The sequence below is a fragment of the Notolepis coatsorum genome, assembly GCF_963971535.1.
Source record: "Notolepis coatsorum genome assembly, chromosome: 7".
Lineage (NCBI taxonomy): Eukaryota > Metazoa > Chordata > Actinopteri > Aulopiformes > Paralepididae > Notolepis > Notolepis coatsorum.
In genome coordinates this window covers 26,969,131-26,995,844 of record NC_140171.1, presented here as the reverse complement: position 1 = coordinate 26,995,844, position 26,714 = coordinate 26,969,131, and the positions used below count along the sequence as shown (strand labels likewise).

Sequence of the window (26,714 nt, the reverse complement as noted above, 5' to 3'; positions counted from 1 at the left end):
CCTGAAAACCTGTGATTGGGGCAAAAAAGGCCTTCCAATTCAGTATGAAGTTCAGGGACTGAAACGACGCACCCATGTACATGTCAAAATACTTCCCAAAGGTCAGTGAATACCACGATCACAACACCAGAGGGGACTCCACAAATCATGTTAAACCCAGATTCGGCTCAAACAAGGGACTAAACACGTTTCGCAATTATGCCACATCAATGTGGAACGCCCTACCCAAAACTGTAAAGGAATGTGAATCACTACCCACTTTCAAAAACACTCTCAAAGAACACCTATGGGAGACTGCAATTCGAAACTGGCCCCTGTAAATGTCTTAACCCAGTTGTACAGTAAATTACCAAGTATGGCTTTGTCAGTATTCCAATGTACAGTGTACAGTGTCCCCCCCCCCCACCCCAACCCCCCCCCCTCCAATGTACAGCCCCCACCCACCAACCCCACCCCACCCACCCAACCTCCTCCAATGTACAGTTTCTACGTCAAATGTATATACACTCTTTTTCTGGACACTTTTTGTATCACAAACAGTACTGTATTTGCAAATCTGATATGTCATAAATGTATAGATGTAGCAGTACTGTCTATCTGTATGTCATGTATGTCATATATTATGATGAATTGAAAATGGGGGACCCTGATGTAAACAAGACGAAAGTCTTTCTCTGGTCTGCATCCTCTTAACAATTGTATGTATTGAGCTGTACTGTACTGTACCCATTCTGCAATCTGTTAATAAACTTTTCAATCAATCAATCAAACCCGGCACACAATTCCCCATATGATTGAACATAACATGCTGCTTGTATGAAAGTGAATGAACAACATTTTGCACATTGCAACAATACTGTGACATCACAAATGTTCTAGAATGTTCTATTATGACATCATACTGTGACATCACAACGGAACATGTTTGAGTTCCAAATAATATGTATGGTAAGGCTGTCCCCGAAGCCTGTTTTTGGGATTCAAACTTTGTCAGGGTTTTTCGAACGGACGTTCGAACCTTCGTTTTTAATAAAAAATAAAATAATTATTATTATACATTTTTTCTTTTCTTTTTTTATCCTCAAACTAAATCCTCAATTTTAATAAAGTGATTAATCTGATTAAACGGACGTTCTAACCTTCGTTTTTAATTAAAAAAGTAAAATATTTTTTTTTAATTAATATCCTCACATAATGATTCATCTGATTAAATTAGTATTTTTTCATACAGTATTCAATATTGTCTGATTCAATATTAACATTCAGTATTCAATAGTGTCTGATTCAATATTAACATTCAAGTAGAACAGCTGGTAGCCGTTGTGACACTCACCCTTCATTGATGCACAATGAGGTCTTCTGAGAGAATTGTTGAATAGATACACAAATGTTCTATAATGTTCTATTATGACATCATAATCAGTACGGATATCCTCTTTCATTGGTCTATGTTGACCATGCCCCCATGGTTCGGCCCCTCCCCCTTCAGGGGATTTTGAACCGCTTGTCGTAGAGACTTGCGGGTTGTGCCATTGTACTCAGTAGGGATATCCTCTTTCATTGGTCTATGTTGACCATGCCCCCATGGTTCGGCCCCTCCCCCTTCAGGGGATTTTGAACCGCTTGTCGTAGAGACTTGCGGGTTGTGCCATTGTACTCAGTAGGGATATCCTCTTTCATTGGCCTATGTTGACCACGCCCCCATGGTTCGGCTCCTCCCCCTTCAGGGGATGCCGCGTTCACGTTACGTGGGAAGAAGCGGAAGAACCAGATGACATCTCGTTGCTACAACTAGGAAGCCTTCACGCGTTGAACTCGACGAAACGCCCACATCCAAGATGGCGATCGTAAGATCAGCGTTATTTTTGGCGCTCCTTATTGTTATAATAAAATATTTTACCATCAACCGATATTATCATCTCCTTCTGAAAGACATTGAAGAGCAAAGGAAACAAAGATGGTAACCTAAACTATTGCAAAATCATAACTATCGAATTCTCAACACATATGTCTATGCTATTATTTGGATTACTTTAGGCTTATGTGTAAATCACCACTATTTCTATCAATGACCCCGTTTTTGTAGGTCCGTTATTGCCTGCATAGTCAGAGAGAGAGAGGCCCCTGGGATCCTGAAGTCGGGCATTGCATGGCGGCTGATTTTGGATGTGGACGACAACACTTTCAAGCGACATCTGAGACTAACGAGACACCAGTTCAACCAGTACCTGGACCTTTTAAAGCAAAGAGGACTGGATGAAGTCGCTGGCACAGGAGGGGGAACAGAGAGGGTTCCTTTAGTTAAAAAGGTTGTACTTTTTCTGTGGTACCTGGCAAATGAAAATTCAATCAGGGAATTGTCTGATACATTTGACCTGTCTCAAGGAGCTGCACACAAAGTTCTAATACAAGTGTTGGATAAAACATGTGAATTGGGTAGTGTCTTCATAAGGTGGCCAAATGACCGTGCCAAACAAACCAGTGCAGAAAAGTTTAGGAGAGTATGTAGCACTAATGGTATAATTGGAGCAATAGATGTCATATTAAAATCCAAAGACCCAATGTTAGAGGAATGGACTACCTAAACAGGAAGGGTTTTTACTCCATTCTGCTGCAGGGGATAGTGGATGAATGTGGGCAGTTCATAAACATTTTTATTGGAGCACCTGGCAAGGTGCATGATGTGAGAGTTCTAAGGTCCTCCACCTTCTTTTCAGAATAGAAGGATAAAATGGGACAATACACGCTGTTTACATCGGCAATATGTATCCCTTTATTCTCACACCCAAGCGAGACAATGGCGTGCTGAGTGAGGAAGACCAGCATAATAACACTCGGTTATGCCAGGGTCGAGTTGTGGTTGAGCAAACTTTCGGACGGTTAAAATGTAGATGGAGGCGGTTACGCAGTATTCAAAATACAAAACTAGACATTATTGTCAAACTTATTCTAGCTGCATGCACACTGCATAATATGTGCTCTGTTGGGGTTGCTAGGCGATGCGAGGACCATCCTGATGGATGTCCTAGAGTGGAGGATGAAAATGACTAGAGTGAAGCTGGCAGTGATAAACACGTACTTGTTATAAGAGTAAGTAACACTACAGCTGATAGGATAAACCACATACCAGGGGCACAACAACTATAGCAAACATCATTTTGAAAGAATAACCTTGCTTTATTGTTAAAATAAGAATAAAATGTTCTGTTCTTCTAAAGTATTTATACATTAACATTCTGTGTCTTTCTGTGAGTGCTATTTCAGCATGCACAACAATGCAAGTAAAAAAAAAAAGCAAAACTAACTTCTGCTATTGCTTTTTATTTTATACAAAAATACAAAACATTTATTGTCACATTAACATTCTGTGTCTTTCTATGAGTGCTATTTCAACATGCACAACAATGCATAACATAGCAGCATTGGCAGGCCTACAATTTCAACATGCACAACAATGCATGTAAAAAAATGCTTTTTTTTTAAGATACAAAAACCCCAAAGTGCTATTTCAAGTTTCAACATGCACAACAATGCATAACATATGCATAACATAGCAGCATTGGCAGGCCTACATTATCTCCAAGAAGGAAGCCATAACATTTTCAAAAGATGTCTGCGGTTTGACACCATTTGACCCAAGATCTCCTCATGTCGCTTCTGACTTGCCCCCTCGGAGTCTCTCAGCAGTTGTAGGAGGGCATCATCCTCTGCAGCTAGCCCTTTGTGCTTGTGAGGACAGCTGACTCCAGGGGCTGGGGTGGCTGTGGGTGGCTGACTGTGGGTGTTCCCAATGCTTCCTCGGGGCGCCGAATCTCAACCCCGTCAGCAGAGGCCACAACAGGAAAGAAGATGTCATGCTGCCCCCTAAAAGAAGATCATTCATCTCATTGTAAAACTGAAACCTCGTTGCGCCTTTTCCTGTGGTTTTATTGTTATCTACAACCTTCTTGTACCCATCTTCAAGAGTGCTCCACTTCCTTGCTACCCTGTCTGGGTGGAACTGCTGCTGAAACCGAGCAGACAGTTTTGCAGCAATTTCCATCCAGAGCTGATTCTTTTTTCCCCTTAGCCATTCTGACTCTAGTGTTTAATTCAGCAATTGATTTAGGTAAGTCATCCTCCTCTGCTTCTAAATGTTGGCGCATTAGGTCAATCAAATACAGAGTTTGATCTCTATTGAATCCATCATGCACTGGCAGTGGGGCTGGCAGTGGGGCTGTGGGGCTGTGGGGGTGACTCCGCTTGTGGAAGGTTCAGGCGTCTTCCTTTCACTTGGACTCTCTCCTTCGCATACCTGCTCCCTGTCTTTTGGCTGCTCTTTTTCTGGCTCACAAAGTCCTATATTAATAAACAGGATATCAATGAAAAACGAAATGTCATAGGCTACATCAAAACATGTCTAATTGTAAAACACATCTGACTGTAATAACATTATCAACCACACAAAATAAATAATGCTAATAAAATGTAGAGCTAATGAATCATGTCGAATTTACCTGGTATTCCTCTTTCAGCTGGACACAACTGTACCAGGATAGGCAATGCCTTGTCCACCTGGGATCTCCAGGAGCCTGGTACAACGATGCTGTAAAGGGTGCATTCGTACTCTTATCGAAGAAAAGCCTAATTTCGGCATCCACAAACACTGAGCAGGCGCCCCGACCGAACTGTAGGGGTCGCTGTCCACAACGCCCAGGACCCACCCGCCAGCTTTCCCACCCTCTAATACTGCCAATTGTATTAGTGTGAACGGCCAGCCAAGCTGGTGACAACGCCGGGAGCTGGATTCGAACACACGAATCCAGCATCTCCGGCGTTGGTGACGAATGCAATCTCCGCTACGCCACCTGACCGCCCCGCTCATTGGTCTATGATAACCACTCCCCCAATCCTTAGGCCACACCCCATTAGGCCACACCCCCGTTTTGTATATTTTGAACCGTTTGTCATAGAGACTCGCAAGAGACCCTCTCCCGTTGGCCGGCGGTGCACAGGCATCACCCACACTTTCACAATTTCCCGTGCGGAATTGTCTAGTTATTATTATATTTTATATTACTATATTGTACTGTACTGTGAATCTATGTGTAGACACCTGAATATGTCTAACAATAATTCAATGTGTCTAACTCTAATTCCTTGTACTCTACTGTGTTCATGATAACGTTGTGTAACTCGCTGACCCGTCTTGATTCTCCATATCCTAATATTGACATTTAGTAGTGGGACATGGCGCTGGACTGTCGCCAGGGGGAGCTGGTGCGACGTTGGGCTGGCAAAGGACAGGTGAGGAAGAGACTGACATGAAGGAGGAGCTAGATACACAGGACGCTCTCTTCTTCCAATTCCAGTGAAGCAAGCAGACGTGTGGACTAAGAGCTCCTGATAATAAAGACACGCGAACTACGACTTCTGCCACAGGGTGGGATAGTAACGTCGTATGCAAAAGTTTAGCTTCCCAGTATAGTGCTTAGGGTACGTTTGAACCAAGAAGAAGACGTTCTACTGCCGGACTGTGCTGTGGATATTCCACGCGCTGCGTTTAGGAATGTATAGGCGAAAGACTAGGGGGTCGCACTGACCAAAGCTTAGCTTCAAGTATAGGCCTGTTAGCCCAGTTAGCTCACGCGTCGCTCCACCGTCTCCCAGCCGCGCAGCGAACACCGCAGCAGACGTCGCTGGACTGCACCCGCCTCCAACATTCTCCTAGCCGACCGCCAGTCCAGCTATTCGCCTGCCTAACGTCAGCCCAGCCAGCCCCCTTGCTATCACAGGTGACAACCACGGGACCGTTCGACGGCCATCTCGCGTCACACACATTCGTTACGGGAGCAGGCCAGCACTCGGCTGGTACACTCACACCAGGTACTGTTAGCGCTCCAAGCGCTCTGGAACATTATCGGCGAACATTCTCCTTTTCGAGAGCATGCCCTCTAAGGGCAAAGAGAATAAATACTTTGAGCTGGCACGTGCACCAGTGACTAGGGGCGCCCCAACGTTTGTTGTTTTAGGTAATGCCGGCTTAGATAGGCTTTTTGTTTCAACTGTGGGCCCACTTAATTTTCTGGTTACATGTGTTGTGTGGTCGAGTTGTGTAAACAGCACTTATGAGGGGAGCTCCAGTAGCTCACCACGTACCGCGAGTGCTATTTCAGCGCCGTGGACAACCGCGCTCGCGCGGATCTGGGGCTGAGCGCGTTCGAATCCCGGACGGCAGCCGTGCCTTTCCCAGAGTGTCTTTCCCCCCATCTGAACCCTTTCAGCCTGCTTCTGTCGGTCGAACTTGACCAAGTATGAATGCGAAGAAAAAGCGATAAACGCTAAAAAGAACCAGCTGACTGGTCAAAGTAAAAAAAAAAAAAAAAAAAAAAAAACAGCACTTATGCACCTTAATGATTGTTCCAATTCCATAGCTCACGGAGCTTGCCGCCTACCTCCCTCCGTACTGTTCAATGAAAAGAGTATTAACCCATACGGGGACTTGTTGATTAATGTGAATCGCGAAATCCAAGTGTCATGCATAGTGCGTTGTGGTAAACCTGCATGTCATATTTCCAGTAAAGGGAGAGGCGGACAATTGGAATCACTGTGTGCGTGTGGATTACTGAGCATTACTGTCTAACCCCTTTTCGGTGAATATTAACGGTGCATTATTGTTTAACCCCTTTTATCCACGGCCTATGTTTAATTGGGGCAGGTGTTCTGTACAGGTCTCCACCCGTCAACAAGGAAAGGTACTGCTTTGGGGAGAAATTATATCATCTATCACTACTGCCACCGGGGGTGAGAGGGTGTGGGACGTATTAGGGGAAGTGTGGGTGTTTGGGGAATTACTACAGTCGCCCTGGAGGGCGAGAAGGACCAGTGTATAACCCCTAGGTTAGTAAATCCTAGGCCCCATCCGCTCCCTCTGCTAAATCCCAATTCTAATACCCCTACACTACAGTCGGGGACTCAGCCGGACCCAGATCTGCTGTGCTCCCACTACCTGGTAGGGTGACCAGGTGTCCCCCTTTTGGTTGTACTGTCCCACCATTTGACCAAATGTCCCGCGTCCCTCATATTGAGAGGATGTCCCTCTTTTCGAAGCCAAAAAAAAACATGCGTCTAAAAGCCCCTCCCTACAGACAGTAAACGTAGCAACCCGCCTCTTGTCCACACACATTGCTCTGATTGGTTATAGTACTTTAGCGCACTGCTTGCCTGCTTGTGACGTGACTGAGTCGTGACGCTACCTCATATCGCAGATCTGATTGGTTATAGTAATTTAGCGCACTGCTCTGCTCGTGAGAGTTGAACTTGTGACGCTACCTCATATCGCAAATCTGATTGGTCAAAAAACAACAACATTACAAGCGAACTAGTTCAAGATGGAAAGCAGTAAAAAGAAACGGACCTGCAGTTACAACCAAGACTGGCAAACGACACATGACTGGGTGAGGCAGATGGCAGGCAATCCGCAGCAGGCTTTCTGTGTTTTGTGTCATAGTTCGTTTTCAATTGCGCATGGAGGAGAATACGACTTGAAGCGCCACAGTGGACGTCAGTCTCACTTGAAAGTGGTTCACCAAAAAGAAACATCCAGATCTATGGATACGTTTCTTTTTAAACCAAACAATGATAGCCAGACAGACAAGGTCACTGCAGCTGAGATAACAAGTGTCTATCACACAGTACAACACTCCCATTCATACAGGTCAGCCGACTGTGGTATGAAACTAGCTCCTGTCATTTTGCCAGACTCAGTTATTCTAATAAAAAAAATTACATTATCTATCTGTCCCACTTTGTCCCACCAAAATCTTACTGTTGTCCCACTTTGTCCCACCAAAATCTTACTGTTGTCCCACTTTTGGACTTTTTGCATCTGGTCACCCTACTACCTGGTGACAGCTCATATCCACTCTCATAAAGTAGGGATAATCCACCCTTCTACATATGCATCCCCCACCCTGTACCCCCCCCCCCCCCCCATGCTGCCCTGACACCTGAATTTCCCCTAGGGGATCAATAAAGGATTATATTATCTTATCTTATCTTAAATCTGCAATCTATGATAGCACCTTTGCTTTTGTTATTTGATCGTGATCTCTTCCTCCACAGATGATGTCAGAATTCAGACGTCTAGATGTTCAGCAGTGGATGGATCAGTAGTGTAGTGCATTGTGTTGATCAGAATCCTTACAGTATCCCAAAACAGACCATCACAAGCAATTCAGTGCTTCACTAAAAATCATGTGTATGCTGTAGTATTGCCAGGGGTGCAGTCGTAATATCAGAACTGCCTCTACACTGTTTAAATGACGCCACATGCACGCGCGCGCATGCACATACATGTTCCCTCGCGTGTGCACAGAACAGATGATTATTATGCATAAATAGTAGGAAACATGTTTGTATAGGAAATTACTAGTTTTAGTTTAGTTTTTGTAAACATTGCCTTGAAATAGAGAAGCTGAAAAAGGTAGCAGGATGTAGCCTTCTATAAAGAAATTATATTGTCAACAGATATGGTTGAAAAACAAACAATGTTTTAAATGTAATTGTAGATACAATATTGTAGTTACAATTTCTTTAATTGAATTAACTTAAACTAGAAAAGTAAATACAAACTAAATTAACAATGTAACTTACAGTTTGCAGTTTCCTTCTAAAGCACAACGAAATGTCTCATACTTCCAGTCGGGACCATTTGGTTCCACAGCTCAAGCAAACCCCCACCAATTGGTACAGGGCTTGTATTTTGGTTTTGCACTTCTCTTTCTTTGTTATGCTATTGGTATCCTATTATTATGCAAAGACTAGGTGATATATAAGTGCCGGGTACTTGGCGCACGGCGCGACGAGTCGAGTGAAAGTTGTGAACGCATTTTTGTGTGCGCGCACATCCGTGCGCGTACTTCTGCTCAGAAAACTGCTGGGTCGGCATGGTACCACGTGAGACCACCACTGCACCACTGAGTATTGCCATCTCAACTTCCGAGACCATGAAGTTAGAGAGCTGGTCTGAGACCAGTTTGTCACTTAAGATATATAAGATAACTCTTTTGCTTAAGTCACAGTGAAGTTCAAATGGTTATGTGATTATTCCTATTTTTGGGATATTTTTGCCTATGGACCCCGAACTTTGGTTCTGTCTTTAGATACTCAACACACTCTGAATGAATGATTAGCAGCATTTTCCATTGGCAATAAGTTAGCTGCCACATATTTACATACTGTATGTTGAGTCAACTGAATACCTCAGTCAAACTGAGGTTTGATTGATTGATTGATTGAAAACTGTATTAACAGATTGCAGAATGGGTACAATACAGTACGGCTCAATACACACAATTGTTAAGGGGATGCAGACCAGAGAAAGACTTTTGTCTTGTTTACATCAGGGTCCCCCAGGAACCATATAAGTCTGTTTTAAGTTTTCAGAGGAACAACGTTTTCAAACTTTATTATCTAAAGTTAGAGTGTTGTGTTCACTCATAATTAAAGACAGTAGAGGTTGAGTAGTTGTGTAAATAACTCCAAGTTATTTACAGTAGATTCATTTCACAACTGCAAATACATGGACTGTCTAAAACATTTAAAAACAGACTTATATGGTTCTTCAGTGCAAGGGTTCAATTATTGACATATTTTAGTAATCATGCATGCTTTTATGTTAATTACACCCTTTACACTAACAGACCAAGTCTCAAAATCAACATGAAATTATTCACTAAAAGTATCCATAACCAAAACACAAAGACAGAAGAATAGTACCGCAGCCCATCGTAACATTCTTTCTTCAATAATTTCAGATTAAATAAAGATTGAATTGAATTGAACTGCATTTTATTTTATTTTATTGATAAGATAAGATAAGATACGATATTCCTTTATTGATCCCCTTGGGGAAATTTGTGCTCATAGCAGCATGGAGGAGGGGGGGGGGGGGGGGTACAAGTATGGGCATGGTAATAGTAGAAATACATAAATATAGGCATAAAAGATCAGTCAACAACACAATAGTATGAAATTATTTGATTGAGAAATCAATTCGGCACAGCACAAACCTTCAGACAAGGATAAGACTTGAAGAAAAGTTGCTTGCATCCTCCTCCAAGCAATATGGCTCAATATCACAAATGATCTACCAGTAGGGTGGGGTACTGTAGATTTCAAGCTATCCCATAATAAGCTCAAACTTAAAGGGATATTTCACTTTAGTAGAACTTGTCAAAATTCAGCAAGTAGGCGACAGTGGCCCAGGAGGTAGAGGGGTCGTCTGGTAATCGGAAGGTTCCCAGTTCGATTCCGGCTCCTCCCGGGCAGCGTGTCATGAGCAAGACACTTAACCCCTAACTGCTCCCGATGAGCAGGTTCACACCTTGCATGATGGTTGCCTCTGCCATCTGTGTATGAATATGTGAGTGAATGGGTGAATGTGAGGAACAAAATTGTAAAGCACTTTGGATAAAAGCACTATATAAAATGTATTTACCAGTAAGTCGTCCACTGTCAACACCGCCATTCCTCCCAGGTGTCAGGTTCCCCATTCACTTCCATTAATTTTGAGAACCATGTCACTTCTGAATTATAAACAAACAATACAGCAATATTATTCAGTGTAATATATTTTTAGCTAAGCTAATGTTGCCATTTTCAAATTACGAGTATAGGAACAACTTCTCACAGAATGTTTACAATCTTTCTTCCATCAAGGCAGGTAACCATGGTAACCACTCCCTGAACATGTTATGCAAGTCAAAGATACACAGCACACATCAAATGTCACATACATCAGAATGTTCTGCTTTATTGAAATTTGCACATCAGCTAGTTTATACTTCAGAAGTATGATATTTAGACCCAAAATTAATGGAAGTGAATAAGGAGCCCGACACCTTGAGGAGGAATGGTGATGTGGACAGCAGACGACAGGGACAGCAGTGGTCACTCATTTACTTGTAGATGACTTTAAATAGAGAATGCAGATTCCCCCCCCCCCCCCCAGCTTATTGCTGGAACACAGTTGCTGCAGGGTTTTGAGCTTTTAATTATTTGTTTTGAGTGTGTAGGCCACTGGTGGCATCTACGGTACCCTAGTTCATTTGTGACCTGTTAAGCCTTAAGGTCCTTACGGTCCCCCAATTACATCCATAGATGTATGACAGTGACTTGGCCATAATAAGGTCATTTATAGGCTTGATATTCTATATTCATATTTAAAATTGTATGTGTCCGGATGGCAAAATTCAGTACTGTATCTACAAAGAACCCTGTAAATCATCTGCCCTTTATTAATTTGCTTAGATTTTTTGTACACTTGATCTCAATAAGGTGCTGAAATGAGCTCAGTGGCAATTCTTCACTGGTCAATATTAGCATGGAGTTATTCACCGTCAAAGATGATTAAAAATAATAATAATAATTATTATTCTCCTTTGGTTCATTACAATTTACTCAAGCATAGTAACAGACACAATATTTATTTATTTATTTTACCTTTCCAACTGAGGAATATTCACAAATTAATTCAACCCTGTCTTTTCCAGATTTGGGAGATAATTATTCATGCCTTTGTTTGCTTGCACCTGCCTCTGAATAAGTCGAGTTGTAGTGCCCACATCACTCTCACACTGGACTCCTTGCATTGGCTACCTACAAGCCATTACATGGTCAAGTGACACTCTGTATTACTGAGCTGCTGTGCCCCTACCCACCTTTGCCGTTGTACATATTTCTACTCAAAAAAGCAATTTCAAGAATCAAAATAATCAAAACAGTCAGAAAACATTACTGTAATTAGAAACTCACGATTACTGGATTCAAGTAACCACTATCGTTTTTGTGTTTTGAAATATGATAACAAATGAGTAATATACGTTCATATCAATCTAAAAAAAAAATAAAATAAAAAACATCAGTCATTTTTTCATTTTTATAATATTTTAATACTCCAATTGCTATCAATTAATGCAATTCTCAGCTGTGATAATATGAGAGTCAGTGCAGTTCTCTGGAGCAGTGCCAGATTTGCCCAACATCATTTTCCAGACGGTGGCCAGATGGATAAAGTGAATGGTGCTACTGAACAGTTCAATATTGTCCTTTTCAGGAGTGATTCGTAAGGATGTCTAACTATTGTATGCCTTTTCTCCTGATGGATTCCGTTCTGCAATAAAGAAAAGTCTTATTAGTTTAATCAGATTCATAAGATTGCTGAGACCTCACAAAAGGGCATCAACTTGCAGTGTTACTACAGTGTTATTTAGGCTACACAAATAATTATTTAGGATAATATTCAACACATATAATATGATATATACTGTGTCAAGTGTGAATGCCAGCTTCTTGAATTAGCCTGAAATGACTGTAGATTACTCTTTAGCAACCAAGCTCACAGGGCAAACTAATTGTTAACTTTTGTCCATTTAGGAGAAACTAGACTCATTGATGTGATGTTGAAGTCCAAACTCATTACATCACATCTTATATACCCTCAGGACTTGACAACGCCAGCTGTTTCACATTTGGATTCCAATGTAGTTGCTGCAAATTAACATAGACTGAACTGAACTTTTGATCTGCCATGTATACAGTACGTCATGTAATTTTATTTTACATATTCAGAAGCATTTTATATTACCTGAACATACCTGAATCCGGACCACTTATTTGTTAAACAACTCCCCTGAAGTTGGAGAAATGGTAAACATTTGGAGAGTCTGTTTTTTTACTGAGCGCTTCCATGATGAATTGAATGCGACTTGGAGTGAAACTAACATATTTTACATCTGATCAAGATGTCACCAAGATGCTTATTTCCATTGTAAAATGCTTCTGAGTAAATAAAATAAAATGACATGACGTACCATCAAAAGAGATCTATATTAATTTGCCTGGCTGTGATATGAAGCAAGCAAAGACCAGCATACATATACAGCTGTGAACCATCAACCAATGTAGTAGCCTGGATGTCAAATAAGGTCATTCTTCCACCCTAAGGTCTATGAAGTAATTCTCTATCCTCACTATCCCGTTCGAAAACCATTATGGCAGGACAGTCAAAAGAGTCATCCACTCTCTGGGAAAACGACACACTACTACTGCATGTTCAAGTGACAAATCTCTTTACCTTGGTTTCTCAATATCCTCTATGAACTCTGGGAGACGGGTGTTTAGTGTCTCAGGTAGGAGCAACGCCACTAAACCAGCCCCGACTGCTGCTATACAATAAACCACCGCAGGGAAGAGGTGCCACACGTCCTCCAACAGGATGATGAGCGGGGCGATGGCCACGCCCAACCGGGCCAGGAACGAGGTGTAGCCCAGACCGTTCTGTCTGGATAATCAAAAGAGCTCAAAGGTAAAGACGAATTCTCACTTCTTTTGATTCATGACATAACAATATTGTCAGCTGTATTGAATCGTGGGGTTTAGAGGACTAACCGGACCACGGTGGGATACAGTTCAGTCGTGTAGAGGAACATGATGGTAAAGGCTGCCTCCGATAGGCCTTTTCCAATGATAGCCACGGCGGTGCGAAACACAAACATTTCTAGAGGAAAATAATATTTAGACATTTGTAGACATTTGATCTATAAGAGAATGGACCTATCTCAAACCCGCCCTCTTTTCTTGACCCTTGAATCACAACTGTTGCTTCCCTTGCAACAGTTGTGATTGTAGGATCAAGAAAAGAGGGTGGGGTTTGAGATAGCTGCATTTTTCAACCTGGATACAACTGCCTTTGAAAGCACCATATAGTAAACAAATATAATAATGTGTTGTGGATATATTGAGTGAAAACCAAAAAAAATCACCTTTTGGAACAAACATGTTGATGAAAAGACAGACTCCAGTTAACACCAATGTCCCGACCTGACAAGGCCTCCTGCCAACTCTGTTCAGGAGGTAATAGACTGCTATCTTTCCTGGCATCTCGATGGTGGCAAATACAAACTGAGAAAGGTAGGGGTTTAGCCCAAACCCAGAGATATTCAGACTTATCCCGTAATATGTAAATGCTACTCCATACCTGAAGAGGTAAAAAAAAGACATTAAGATATCAATCTATATTCTTAGGGTTAAGGGTTTTTGCATTATATAGTCGCAATCTGTGCCACTGTTTCTTAATGTAGAAGTAGAGAAGCACTCAAGAAATAGAGCTGTTTTATCATGTTACATGAATCTCTCTGCACAACACATTTGTTTTGGGCTGGGAGGTGTATTGTCTGTATGTTATGGTATACCATTAGATCAATGCAACAGTTTTCAATCTTTTTGAAATAATAATCCAATATTCATATCAAGAGTCTCTCCCTCTCTTTCTCTTCCACATAGGCCCTCCCATAGTCGAGCAGACTGTACACAGAGCAGACTCCGCGGAGGTCCGCGCGGACTCTTTGAGCTTTGATCTCAGCGGACAGCAGACCCACAGCAGAGTCCAAGTGCGAAGCTCCTATTTTCTGACGCGCGGACGTCCGCGCCCCTGACTTGGTGTCACACAAAACACTGCTCGGCGTTTTGGTTGACATCAAACTGCATTTAATGTGACGCCGATCTGCATTTTACTCTGACCACTCGCTCCGTGCCAAGAGAGAGATGTTTGAATGGCTTTTCTAAATGAAGTGTGTAAAATTGTAAAAGTTCACATGGTTTATTTTTGTTTTCCTCGGTTTTGTCATTGATGAATTTTTTTTTAGCAGTTTTGATCATGGAGTTTATGTTATTTCTTAGTCTGTTTCTTTCTAGTTTGAGTTCAGTCACGTGGTCTTGGAGTTCACTGCTCATGCTTTTGGTAAGCTTTGGCTGACTTTTACGAAACTCAGAGCATTTTTTGTCTCTGGCTTTCATAGCGGTCAGTATTTCAGTGTGCATCCATGGCTCAGCGCGATTTTTTACCCTGGTGGTTCTTAGGGGGGCCATGTTGTTTAGTATTGATGAAAATTTGGTTTTGAAGCCAAGCCAAGTTTCTTCAACCAGTGTACCATTGAGTTCATCTGACCAGTCCAGACTCTCCAGTTCGAGGTTAAAGGCCTCGCTAGAGTAGGTTTTGAGGTCTCTAGATGGAAACATCAGGGATATCCTGACACAACTTGTATTTACCTGCACTATTCTTACCCTGCCTACTCTTATACACTGCCTATCAAATTCATGTGTCGGTTATTGCACTTTTTACTTCTTACTGATGACTATTTTTAAACTGAATCATTTTAAACTATTTTTATTATTTGCTAGATCCAAATGTGAAACACTGTGATTATTTGCCATATCTTGCTATGCTCGCTCATGCCTGTATTTTTTATGTCCGTTCTATTTTATAATTTTTTGACTATTTTTAAACTGAATCATTTTAAACAATTTTTACTATTTGTGTTACTGAAAACTGTAAGCGGAGAGCCTATTGGGATGCTAGATCCTAATGTGAAACACTGTGATTCTACCTGTCTATCTTTTTATGCTCGCTTATGCCTGTATTTTTTACTGTTGTGAAGCACTTTGAACTGCAACCTCTGTATGAAAAGTGCTATACAAATAAAGTTATTATTATTATTATTATTAGATGTGACTGTTTTGTGACAGCCAGCCTTTTGTTTTAGCTTTTTGCGGGTACAGAATATCATATAATGATCACTTAACCCACATGCTATAACCCCTTTATTGGAGATCTTGGACTTGTCAGAGGTCAGGATGAGGTCAATGGTAGTCTGAGTTGATTCACATACCCTTGTGGGTTGGGTGATTAGCTGGCTGAGGCCGTGCAGATCACAAAACCTATTGAAGGATTTGAAGACGGGTGCATCTTTTTGTTGCATATCCGTGTTCCAATCCCCAATAAGAATCTTTTCAGCATCCTCAGCTCCAGCTAAGCACACATCCAACGGAGATAACATAGAATGTTATCTCCGTTTCCAATATTTTGAAATAAAACTGGTGCTTTTATTTCATGCAATGCGTGTTTGTCATTTCAGCACCACGCGCTGTCCACCTCAAGTCTATATACCTGTTATTCAAGTGCGTAAAACTGCCCGTTTTATTATCGAAATATTGGAAACGGAGATAACATACTCTTTATTTTGACATCGGATGACGACGACATGACAGAAGTTGAACAGCGTGGGGACAATTGTGTAAACTGGCACGTGACATGTAGGAAATTGGTCCACGGAGGTCCGCTCGACTATGAAAGCTCAAAGAGTCCAGTGGACCTCCGCAGAGTCCAGTCCGCGTACAGTCTGCTCGACTATGGGAGGGCCTTAGTCAGTCTAACACAGGGAATGTTGAGTTCTGATAACTGATCCACCATAGATGCCTCAAGGTGAGATTTGGTGTATTTTCTTTGCCTCCAGAAATGTCTTGCTTCACGTCAGTCTCACAACGTTACACCACCTCATGATAGGAGCACTTACCATACTATCCCTAAGCATATGGAGAGTTTCTTGATACTTGGAGTCCTTACGAGATCCACAAACGTGAACCTCTTATTTCTGCTTTCATCTCCCACTGATTCACACAATGTCTGTAATCAAATGGAAGAAAAGACAAATCATACAGTATAACACTGTAATGTTTATCATAATTATATCATATTAAAGGTCACAGTTGTTTTTACCCCTGGTGTGATGCTATCCATAGACTTGGACCTTTTGTTGGTCTTGGCACATTTCATGATGTAAGCATGAGCAGAGTCTGCCCTGCCCTTCACCATGAGCCACCTGGCGGACTCTGGAAGCCACCTGTAATAACAAACAGCACCTTAAACGAACAGGCCAACACTAGCCTACCTTAGTGGTCCGTATGTGCTTCCATTCATTTGTGCGAAGCTAGGCTAGCTTGCAGCCGGATAGCTTTCTACGTACAGGGAGGAAATTGGTATCTATCTTCTTGTCTGACTCTAGAGAAGCCGGTAAGCGCATTTCCCATAATGTTGGCGTGTTCCTTTAAATAGAAATGCCACCCATTTTAAGAATTCACTTGTTATTCCTGTGCCCCTGGACAGTTCAGTCATAATTTGTGAACATGCACCACTCTCTCCTAAAGCTATAGACCACCAAATGTTAAAGGTCACCTGGATGTAAAGTCTGGTATTACTCCATAGACAATGAATGGGACACTGACTTTATAGGCCCATAACATGTTTATGTGAGCTTTTTTTATTTGTATTATTCAGACCTGTTAGCAATATTAGAATATAAACCTCATTTGGGTGTGAGAACTCAACTTAATATTTTATGGCTCCACAAACTCAGCACCCATACATCTATGAAGCAGCCACATTTTATGATTTTTATGACATCACACATTTTAGAGTTTAGAGAGCGGTGCATGTTCACAAATGTTGACTGAACTGTCCTGGGGGCACAGGAATAACTCAAAATGGGTGGAATTTCCCTTTAAGAACCTCTCGTAATGGCATTGAGCATTTTACAGTGTAGAAGTAAATGACTGCGTACCGCCAAGCAATGATGGACACTATCAGGGGTGAAGTCACGGCCAGAATGAGCATCCTCCAGTCATTCACAAAGTATGCAATCCCAGCCAGCAACCAGTTTCCAAGTGTCCAGTCCAGGCTTACAATTATCCCAGCAAAGGTTCTGTGCTCAATGCCAAACCATTCGACATCTGTACCAAAAGACATTGTAAATGGTATTTTATTTATTTGTTTTCATAGTGGCTCAAAAACACTTCATAGAGTGGTCTACAAAGTTTTTATTTTATTTATTTATTTATAGAGTGATTAATAAATAATAATAATAATAACTTTAACAAGCTATTCTATTCTACTCTACTCTATTATATTCTATTATTTAATTAAATTTTCTATTCTATTCAAATCTATTCTATTCTGTAGAATGTCCAAACGGGTCAGATCTAAACCATACAATTGCCCTTCAGGTTACCCCCTTCAAAATAACACAGTATGAAATATTGAGCAATTTATCATCTCGTGAATCATTTATCAGTGTTATACTTGCTTAATAACAATACTCACTTAGAACAATAGAGATGATACTTATCCCTGCAAGTGTCATTCCAGTGAAGTATCTCATGATGGCAAACATAACATATGATGTGGAGAATGAACTTGCAACTGCAAACACCACTGATGACAGATACGACACCATTAGGATGGGCCGGCGGCCATATCTGGTCATGGAGACACATTACAGGAACAGAGATTTAATATTTCATAATAGCAACAACAACAATTATAGGAATAATAATAGTATAATACGGTTGTTGATCAATTACAAGTATACCGCTACAAACGAATGACTATTTTGTGATCACTAATGGTTACCGCTAATGTTTGACAAGAAGTGATCTGCAAATGCTAAATGTTTTTTAGTAAATAGTTCAAGAAATAACCTATAAATGATGTCATATCTATGAATAAATAGTTACTATAAATTATTAACACTATAAATATCTTATAAATAGTGTGCAGCCAAAACATTGATAAACATTATTTGACCCCTTATTGCAATGTTTGCACTGCTTTTAATAAATGGTTTATAAAACAATAATATTATAGTAAAGTTGCTAAATATATTTATAATCCTTATGAAAATGTTATACCTTTGTACTTTTACTCCACTACATTCCAAAGGAAATATTGTAATTCTTACTCCACTACATTTATCTGAACCCACTAGTTACTTTGAAGGAAAATATTTTGCATGCAAAACTTGGCAAAGATTATGTACTATTATTTGAAACCTGCCAACTTCAAGAGGAAGTAATCAGAGTCAGCATAACTGAATCACATACCAATTTAACACAACCTTTAATCAGAGCAGCATAACTGAACCATATACCACTTTAACATAACCTTCATCCATAAGATCAATGGATCAAGGGTTGAATGCCCCCAAGCACTGGAATACACAAACATATATTGGATTCCATTGAATTCCAATAGTAGAATCCATATTTTTTACTTTTGATACAGTATGTAAGTGTAACGGGGAAGCCCGTGGGTATGTCCACAGTCACGGAAACAGGTGTGTTGACGAGTGACTGTGGCAGTGCGGGCTGGTAAATTAAACTCACTTCCCCATAACAGGGTTAACAGACGCATAGGTACAGTAGTTAGGAGTGAATTCACTTCTTAGTGCAGCGGCCTGTGTCGTTGCCCGCGGACGCGGGAGCTCCCTGTTCGACTCCCCCTCGGGACGCCTATTGCTTAATGACATGTCATGAGTGCTGCTTTTGCTTCCGCGTTTTCCCTGATTGGCTGCGCCATGCCCCGCGGCAGGCGCGGCAACCGCAGAGCAGAGCGGCAGAGCGAGCGGAGCGGCAGAGCGAGCGGAGCGGCAGAGTGCGAGCGGAATTAGGTAACCGCCGCAGGAATCCGCCATGATTTTCATTCGGCGCTTCAGCTCACCTGGCATAGCAGCGGTCCTGCGGTCCTGCGGTTCGTTGTTGACGAGTTCGAATCCCATGAATTTTTTTTTTTTAACGTGATTTTTTTTTTAACGTGTATTCTTTCGCCGGTTAAGGTTAGGCATGGTTAAGGTTAAGGTTAAGGTTAGGCATTGTTTCGGAGTTGGTTAAGGTTAGAACGGTTAAGTTTAGGCGCTGTTAAGGAGCTGGTTAAGGTTAGAGTTTGTCAAAGAGAATGGCAATATTCTTTCTATGGTTAAGGTTAGGCATGGTTAAGGTTAAGGTTAAGGTTAGGCATTGTTTCGGAGTTGGTTAAGGTTAGAACGGTTAAGTTTAGGCGCTGTTAAGGAGCTGGTTAAGGTTAGAGTTTGTCTTAGAGACAGCCTATTTCCGCACTGCCGCTCTCCCGCGTTGCCGCGGTCACATGGTCAAATTGTCACATTCTTGCACTCATGACCTGTCATAAAGCAACACGCCCTCGGGACATTAACATTTAACATCAAACACAACGCAGACCAATATGACCCGTCACAGTGGTGCCCAGTGACCCGGATGTCCTGAGGGGCGTGAGTTTAGGGAGGTGAGTGTAACGGGGAAGCCCGTGGGTATGTCCACAGTCACGGAAACAGGTGTGTTGACGAGTGACTGTGGCAGTGCGGGCTCGTAAATTAAACTCACTTCCCCATAACAGGGTTAACAGACGCATAGGTACGGTAGTTAGGAGTGAATTCACTTCTTAGTGCAGCGGCCTGTGTCGTCGCCCGCGGACGCGGGAGCCCCCTGTTCGACTCCCCCTCGGGACATTAACATTTAACATCAAACACAACGCAGACCAATATGACCCGTCACATAAGTACATTCAATATGAAATTCTTCACTTTTACTTACAAGTACAATTCTGAATGGAGGACCTTTACTTTTACCAGAGTACTATTTTATTTCTACATTTACTTAAGTAAAGGAACTGTGTAGCATACTTCTCCCACCACTGCCATACATTTGGTAGCATAGAGTGCCAAAGTCACCTGATAATGCAGTCATAACTACTCACTTCTGCATCATAACCATAATACAACACTGCTGGTTATAAACTAATTTATCTATTTATTTATTTATTTATTTATTTATTCAAGTAACCAGCATATAGCATGAGTTAATTATTGTGAAATAATCACAAAAATAATTAGTTAAATATTAGATAAAGCCTTTTATTCAGAACTGTACGCCTCATAGTGATCTCCAGACACATGGGACGGTAACAACCCTACAGAGGAGATTGTCTTGCCCAATATAGATAAAGACCTGGCTACGGCTTTGGGGGGTCCGATTATGATCACGGAGGTACTGGAAGCAATCATGTCTCTACAGAATGGTAGAGATGGGCCCAGATGGGTTCACCATGGAATTCTTTAAGTCATTCTCTGCCTCCATCACTCCAATCCTCCAGAAAACGTACAATGAGTCCTTTTCGAAGGGTTGCATGCCCCCCACTATGTCTGAGGCCTCGATCTCTCTCCTGCTCAAGAAAGACAAGGACCATATTCTCTGTGGCAGCTATAGGCCCATTTCACTTTTAAATGTAGATAAAAAAATTCTGTCCAAAATCCTAGCCCAACGTTTACAGCAGGTTTTACCAAGTTTAATTTCAATCAACCAAACAGGATTCATGCTGGGTAGACACTCCTTCCATAATACTAGAAGGCTCCTTAATATTCTCAATCGCCTAATTCTAAGTCCCCAGAAATAATTGTCTCCCTGGATGCAGAAAAGGCCTTTGACAGAGTGGAGTGGGGGTACCTCTTCTTTATACTGCTGAAATTCGGTTTCAGCCCTGAATTTATCGCCTGGATTAAGTTGCTTTACACACACCCAGTCGCCTCGGTCCATACAAACAGACTTCAGTCAGCCTAATTTCCCCTTCATCGGGACACCAGACAGGGCTGCCCCGTTTCCCCCCTTCTGTTAGCCCTAGCCATCGAACCACTGACCATCTGGTTAAGACAGGAAGAGAGGTTTGAAGGCATCACACAGGCCGGAAAAGCTCATAAACTGTCCTTATATGCCGACAACCTCCTTCTGTACATGTCTAACCCGGCCACCTCTCTCCCTATAATTCTTAATATACTGGACAAGTTCAGGTCCTACTCGGGCTATAAGTTAAACCTTCACAAAAGCGAACTCTTTCCAATCAACACTTCAGCCAAAAAAATTCCCCGGACTTTCTTCCCCTTTAAGTATACAACAGATGGATTTAGATATCTAGGGGTTAACATCATCAATTCAATCCATACAATGTTCTCGAAAAACATCTCATCTCTCCTTGAAAAGTGCAAACTTGACTTCAACAGGTGGACAGGCCTTCCACTGTCACTAGTGGGCAGAGTCAATTTAGTCAAAATGGTAGTGCTACCAACGTTTTTATATCTTTTCACCCATATCCCAGTCCTCATTAAGAAGTTGTTCTTTAAGACACTCGATCAATTAATAAGCTCCTTCCTCTGGGGCAATAAAAATCCACGGATCAGGAGATCAATACTACAGCTCCCCAACGAGCTCGGTGGACTGGCACTGCCTAATTTCCAGCAGTATTATTGGTCTTGTAACATTCACAAACTTTTATATTGGATGAGGGGCACGACACACAACTTATGCCCAGTGTGAGTCGATATGGAACTCTCCTCCTCTAAATATTCTCTTCGCTCCCTGCTGTGCTCCCTATCTCGGTTACTGGATTTTCTGCAAACCCAGTGGTGGCCGACTCCACATTCAACTAAGGAAAAACCTCGGCCTCCATAGGGCCTCTGACCTCTCCCCTATTTTTACAATTATTTATTCCTGCCCTCTTGCACTGATTATTCCTTTCAAGTCTGGTTTGACAAAGGGATAACCTTTAACGATCTCTATGCCCAAGGGACCTTCATGGCTTTTCCAGACCTCGCAAAGAAATTTGACCTTCCCAAATCCCACCTGTTTCGTTTCTTCCAAATTAGGCACTTCACACAGAACCAGAACCCCAAATTCCCTAGTCGTCCTCCGGAAACCCTTATAGACTTACTAATGGTTCTCAACCCGGAAAAAAAGGCTAATCTCCATACAATCTCATTAACTCCTCTACGGATACCCCAGTAACCGGCCCTAAGAACTCTTTGGAGCGGGAGCTGGGAATAGACATGTCTGATTAGTATTGGGGTTGGGCCTTGGACTCTGTCCACTCATCTTCCATTTGTTCGAGACACGGCCTCACACAAGATTATACACAAAGTCCACTATACGAACTTGAGACTCTCGAATTTACCCCAATGTCTCTGACGCATGTAATAGATGCAAACAATCCCCTGCCGACCATACCCACAGGTTTTGGTCTTGCCCCAGCCTTGCCACATTCTGGTCTGAAATCTTCTAAACTATCGGCACAGCCTACAACACTACTATTACCCCTGATCCTCTCGTGGCCCTGTTCGGTGTTCCTCTGCAGCCTCTTTCCTCTAAAATAGCACATCCTGTTCTCGCCTTCTCCACTTTATTGGCCAGGTGACTTATTCTCTTAAATGGAAACATAACCAACCTCCATCTCACAATAGGTGGGTTAAGGAATTACTATTATCCATAAACATTGAAAAACTCAGATTCTCACTCAAAGGCCCTAATGGTTCCCTTAACACCTTTGAGAAGACCTGGAGACTTAGGCTGCGGTTAGACACAGGGGTATTTTCGTTTAGTTTTCAAGGTCAGTTTCGCTTTCCAGAACGCAACGTAATGGCAGGCGAGTTAGACATTTGTTTTGCCTCCTGAGCACAGTGATGTAGTACAATGCCAAAGCAGTAGGTGGCAGTAGGTGGCAAACATGAAGGCAATTTTCAAACAATCAGACAATTGAATGTGCCAATACACTTCCTGCAAAAAAAAAAAAAAAACCACCATCTTTAAATGGCTCGCGTGAGCCATTTAGCCAACAGCATTTATTTTTCAGCAAAGAAAGTGCAATAAAAGTGCAATAAACAAAACGGATAAATTCACTGTGTGTTCTGCCTCTCATTTGTTGATGAAACGAAACTAACATCAACACAATTGACCACCAAGAGCGGAGTTTAGTCTCATCGTCGCCGATTTTGTTAGCTTACGTGCTAACGTGATAGGGATATGCCATTATAACAGTATAGCATTGTGGCTAGCAGCTAACGTTAGCTCACGTTAGCCAGCCAGCACCAAACTGATGATATCAGGAGCTATCAGTAGCTAGATAACATTAGACAACGCCTCATGTATTAAACAAAGGTGAATATATGACTGGGCCATTTTGTTTAATGCTTGTTAAGATTGAAAGAGGAGCTCTGAGCTAACAGGGTCTGGTAGCTATAGGTAGCTACGGCAGGTAGCTAACGTTAGCTCACGTTAGCCAGCTGCTCATGCAATCGTTAATGCTAGCAGAATGAATGGATGTAAACTTTATTTAACAGATTGCAGAATGGTTACAATACAATACGGCTCAATACAAACAATTGTTAAGGGAATGCAGACTGTTGTAGCTTGGACTGGGCTCCTTATAACAATAACTTGACAACACATGGTAGCCGCAGCTACTTGGGACAGCTCTGCTGTAAACACTGGAAATAACCATGCGGGTCTCTACTGCGCATGGGCGTTGAGCAACAACGGCTCCGTATCCGGCTCGCGCAGATTACATGGCACCATTGTCTGCGAGTTTTGGCAAGTATCCAAAACGGAAACACCTTTTCAGCGTTGCCAGTAGGACAACGCGTTATCCTGCCAAAACTGCGTTTATTTTTAACTTGGACAGCAAACGTAATCATTCAGCAACAAAAACGTTGCTGTATTGCCCAGTGTAACCATGGCCTTAAAGCACATAGAATCCTTGACATCCCTAATTGAGCCTCCACCCCCCCCCCCTCTCTGTTTGTTTCCCCTATTTGAATACATTTCTTAAAATGTCTTGTCTTCTCACCCAGTTATATTAGTATCTTAGTTATTTTATTTATTATTATTATTTTATTTATTTAATACATTTTTTTTTCTTTTTTTTTTGTCTGTCACACATATATATATATATTTTTTTTTATTATATGTATGTTTGTTATCGCTCTCAGTGGGTGGGATGTGGAGGGGCTAGGGGATAGGAACGGGAAATGGGGGGAAAAAAAGGAAGATGTATAATTTGTATAACTATCTATACTTTTTATTTTTTGAAGACTTCCAATAAAGAAAGTTATTAAAAAATATATTAGATAAAGATTGATTTACCATGTGTTATGTGTTGCGAAATAAACATCCATACTAATGTGTTTTTCTTGAATAACTGTGTGTTAATGTGTTGAGTAGCAACCTATACCTGTCACTGAGGAATCCAAATAAAGGAGCTCCACACATAACTCCGATGAAGAAGATAGTGGCTGTCGCTTTGTTCATACTTTTCTGGCTGCATACCAGGTCCCACTTAGAAGAAAACATACACATATATTCAGTTTGCAATGGTCTTCATGTTTCAAGCACACTTGGATTTCAAAGTAAAATCGTGATTGTATGTCTACCGGAGATATTTCTATCTCCATTGTACATTAATTCAGTCACTATTTAACTTTCTGAGTTAAAGCTTGGTTGACTCCGTCAGAGAGATGGAAGTATTGGAACAACCAGCTGTATAAGTAATGTAATTCAGGGTATGCAAGTAAATCTCAGTAATATTATATATAAAATGTTTTGCTTGCTTTCAAATACCCCCCTTGAAAATGGTAATGTCTGAAGTGGAATAACTGTTTTGAGCAAACCAGGGATGCAATCAGCATTATTAAGCAACCCACAGCTTTCTTCATATGCACTTACTAAAAGATCTATATACAATTTTGATATTTTTGCAGATTTCTTTGTGCCACTAACTAAATTTTGTATCCACTAAGTTGAAGATTTGCAAAGTATTATTCTGGCTGGATTTATCTTTATTTTTACATTTAGGCTATGTAGGCTACATTACACTCGGTTTCAGAATACAGCTACAGTGTGAGTGGTTCACATTGATGTGGCATAGTATTTGGTAATTCTTCAATTATTCTGTATCTTTAAAATCTTTAAGATTTAGCTTCCTCATATAGTATATCAGTGACAAAGCATGACATTTACTAGGGATTGCAGAAAATGACATTGCATTGTCTTAATTAACTTAATTAATTGTCTTAACAAAATTAACAAGTCCCTTCAGTATGATCATCTTACATTTAACCAGGGAACAATTGTTTGCCAAATTAAGTAAATAGAAAATAACGGACTTACCTCAGTGGCCAAAGTAGATTTAAAGGTACTGTTGTCAAAAACCCATCCACTCTGACACTGAACAGTTGGTGCATCATCAGTCGTGTTGGAGGATAGAAGTCGATACTGGGGCTCTGTGAACATCTGACAGGAGCTCGGAGTCCCATCCTCCTGCACTGGAATGCTGACAGCGAGTCTCTGTTCCTGGGTCAGATTCCCAAAGATACCGTCATCATCCAGAGAGCTGAAGTCACAGTGGTGAGACGGCACAGCCGCCATGAAGTTGTTCAGCAGGAAGTGGCACGGCACAGTCATTCGAGAGATGCTCTGAATCAAGACTAAAATCATTTGGAATTTCCCAAAGCCATTAATTTCTGAGAGGATGTTATCGATTTTCATTTTCAAACGCTTGTAAAGGTTACAGCAGATCACTAATGGTCTGCACTGAGAACTTTTCTTAACTTCCAATCCAGTGGCCTAAAAAAAAAAACATTTACCAGCACCGCGTTAACCATTACTGCTGTGCCAGCTGAAAAGCATATTTTATATCACAAACGATTAAAGTTAATGTTTAGAAGTCAGGAACAGAAAAATAACAAAGATGGGTACTTCACATACTGTAAGTGACTGGAACCCCCAGAAGAAAACTGTAGTCCAAGGAACTCTTCATGTCAAACAGATAAAAAGTATTTATTAACTGGCTAGTTCATTATAGAACAATGAAAACTACTCCAATGAGCGTTTTATTGAATCTCTTAGTGAGATGAGCTGGATAGACATACTAAACAGTAAATATGCAGATGAGGCATGGAATCTATTCAAAGGGAAATTCCTCTCTTTGTAATGCAATAAAAAAACAGCTAAATGGATTACTCATGAGATCCTGGAGTGTATTCGGAACAGGGATAGATCCCTGACCCTGAGTAAGACCATGGTCACCACTGTAACCGCATCTCTTGCAATGATGAAGCAACTCATCTTTGATGTTTACTGATTGGCTTTATTTCCGTTCGAAGAGAACATCTTTATTCCGAACCGTAAAACTGTGAAAACATACATGAAATACAATCAATCACGGATCA

The 26,714-nt window shown here is 41.3% G+C and overlaps 1 protein-coding gene across 1 annotated transcript; it reads right to left on the bottom strand.

Annotated features, from left to right (window-relative positions):
* Positions 1 to 12,015: 12,015 nt before the first annotated feature.
* On the bottom strand, positions 12,016 to 26,031 carry LOC311231522 (solute carrier family 22 member 7-like; the record flags this gene model as incomplete). Its single annotated transcript, XM_084318135.1, has 10 exons — positions 12,016 to 12,154; positions 13,118 to 13,324; positions 13,432 to 13,540; positions 13,806 to 14,020; positions 16,395 to 16,504; positions 16,598 to 16,721; positions 17,439 to 17,607; positions 17,978 to 18,132; positions 24,719 to 24,822; positions 25,654 to 26,031. 10 exons carry the CDS (start codon positions 26,029 to 26,031, stop codon positions 12,121 to 12,123), a joined length of 1,605 nt encoding a protein of 534 aa, XP_084174261.1. The 3' UTR covers positions 12,016 to 12,120.
* Between the last annotated feature and the right edge of the window lie 683 nt (positions 26,032 to 26,714).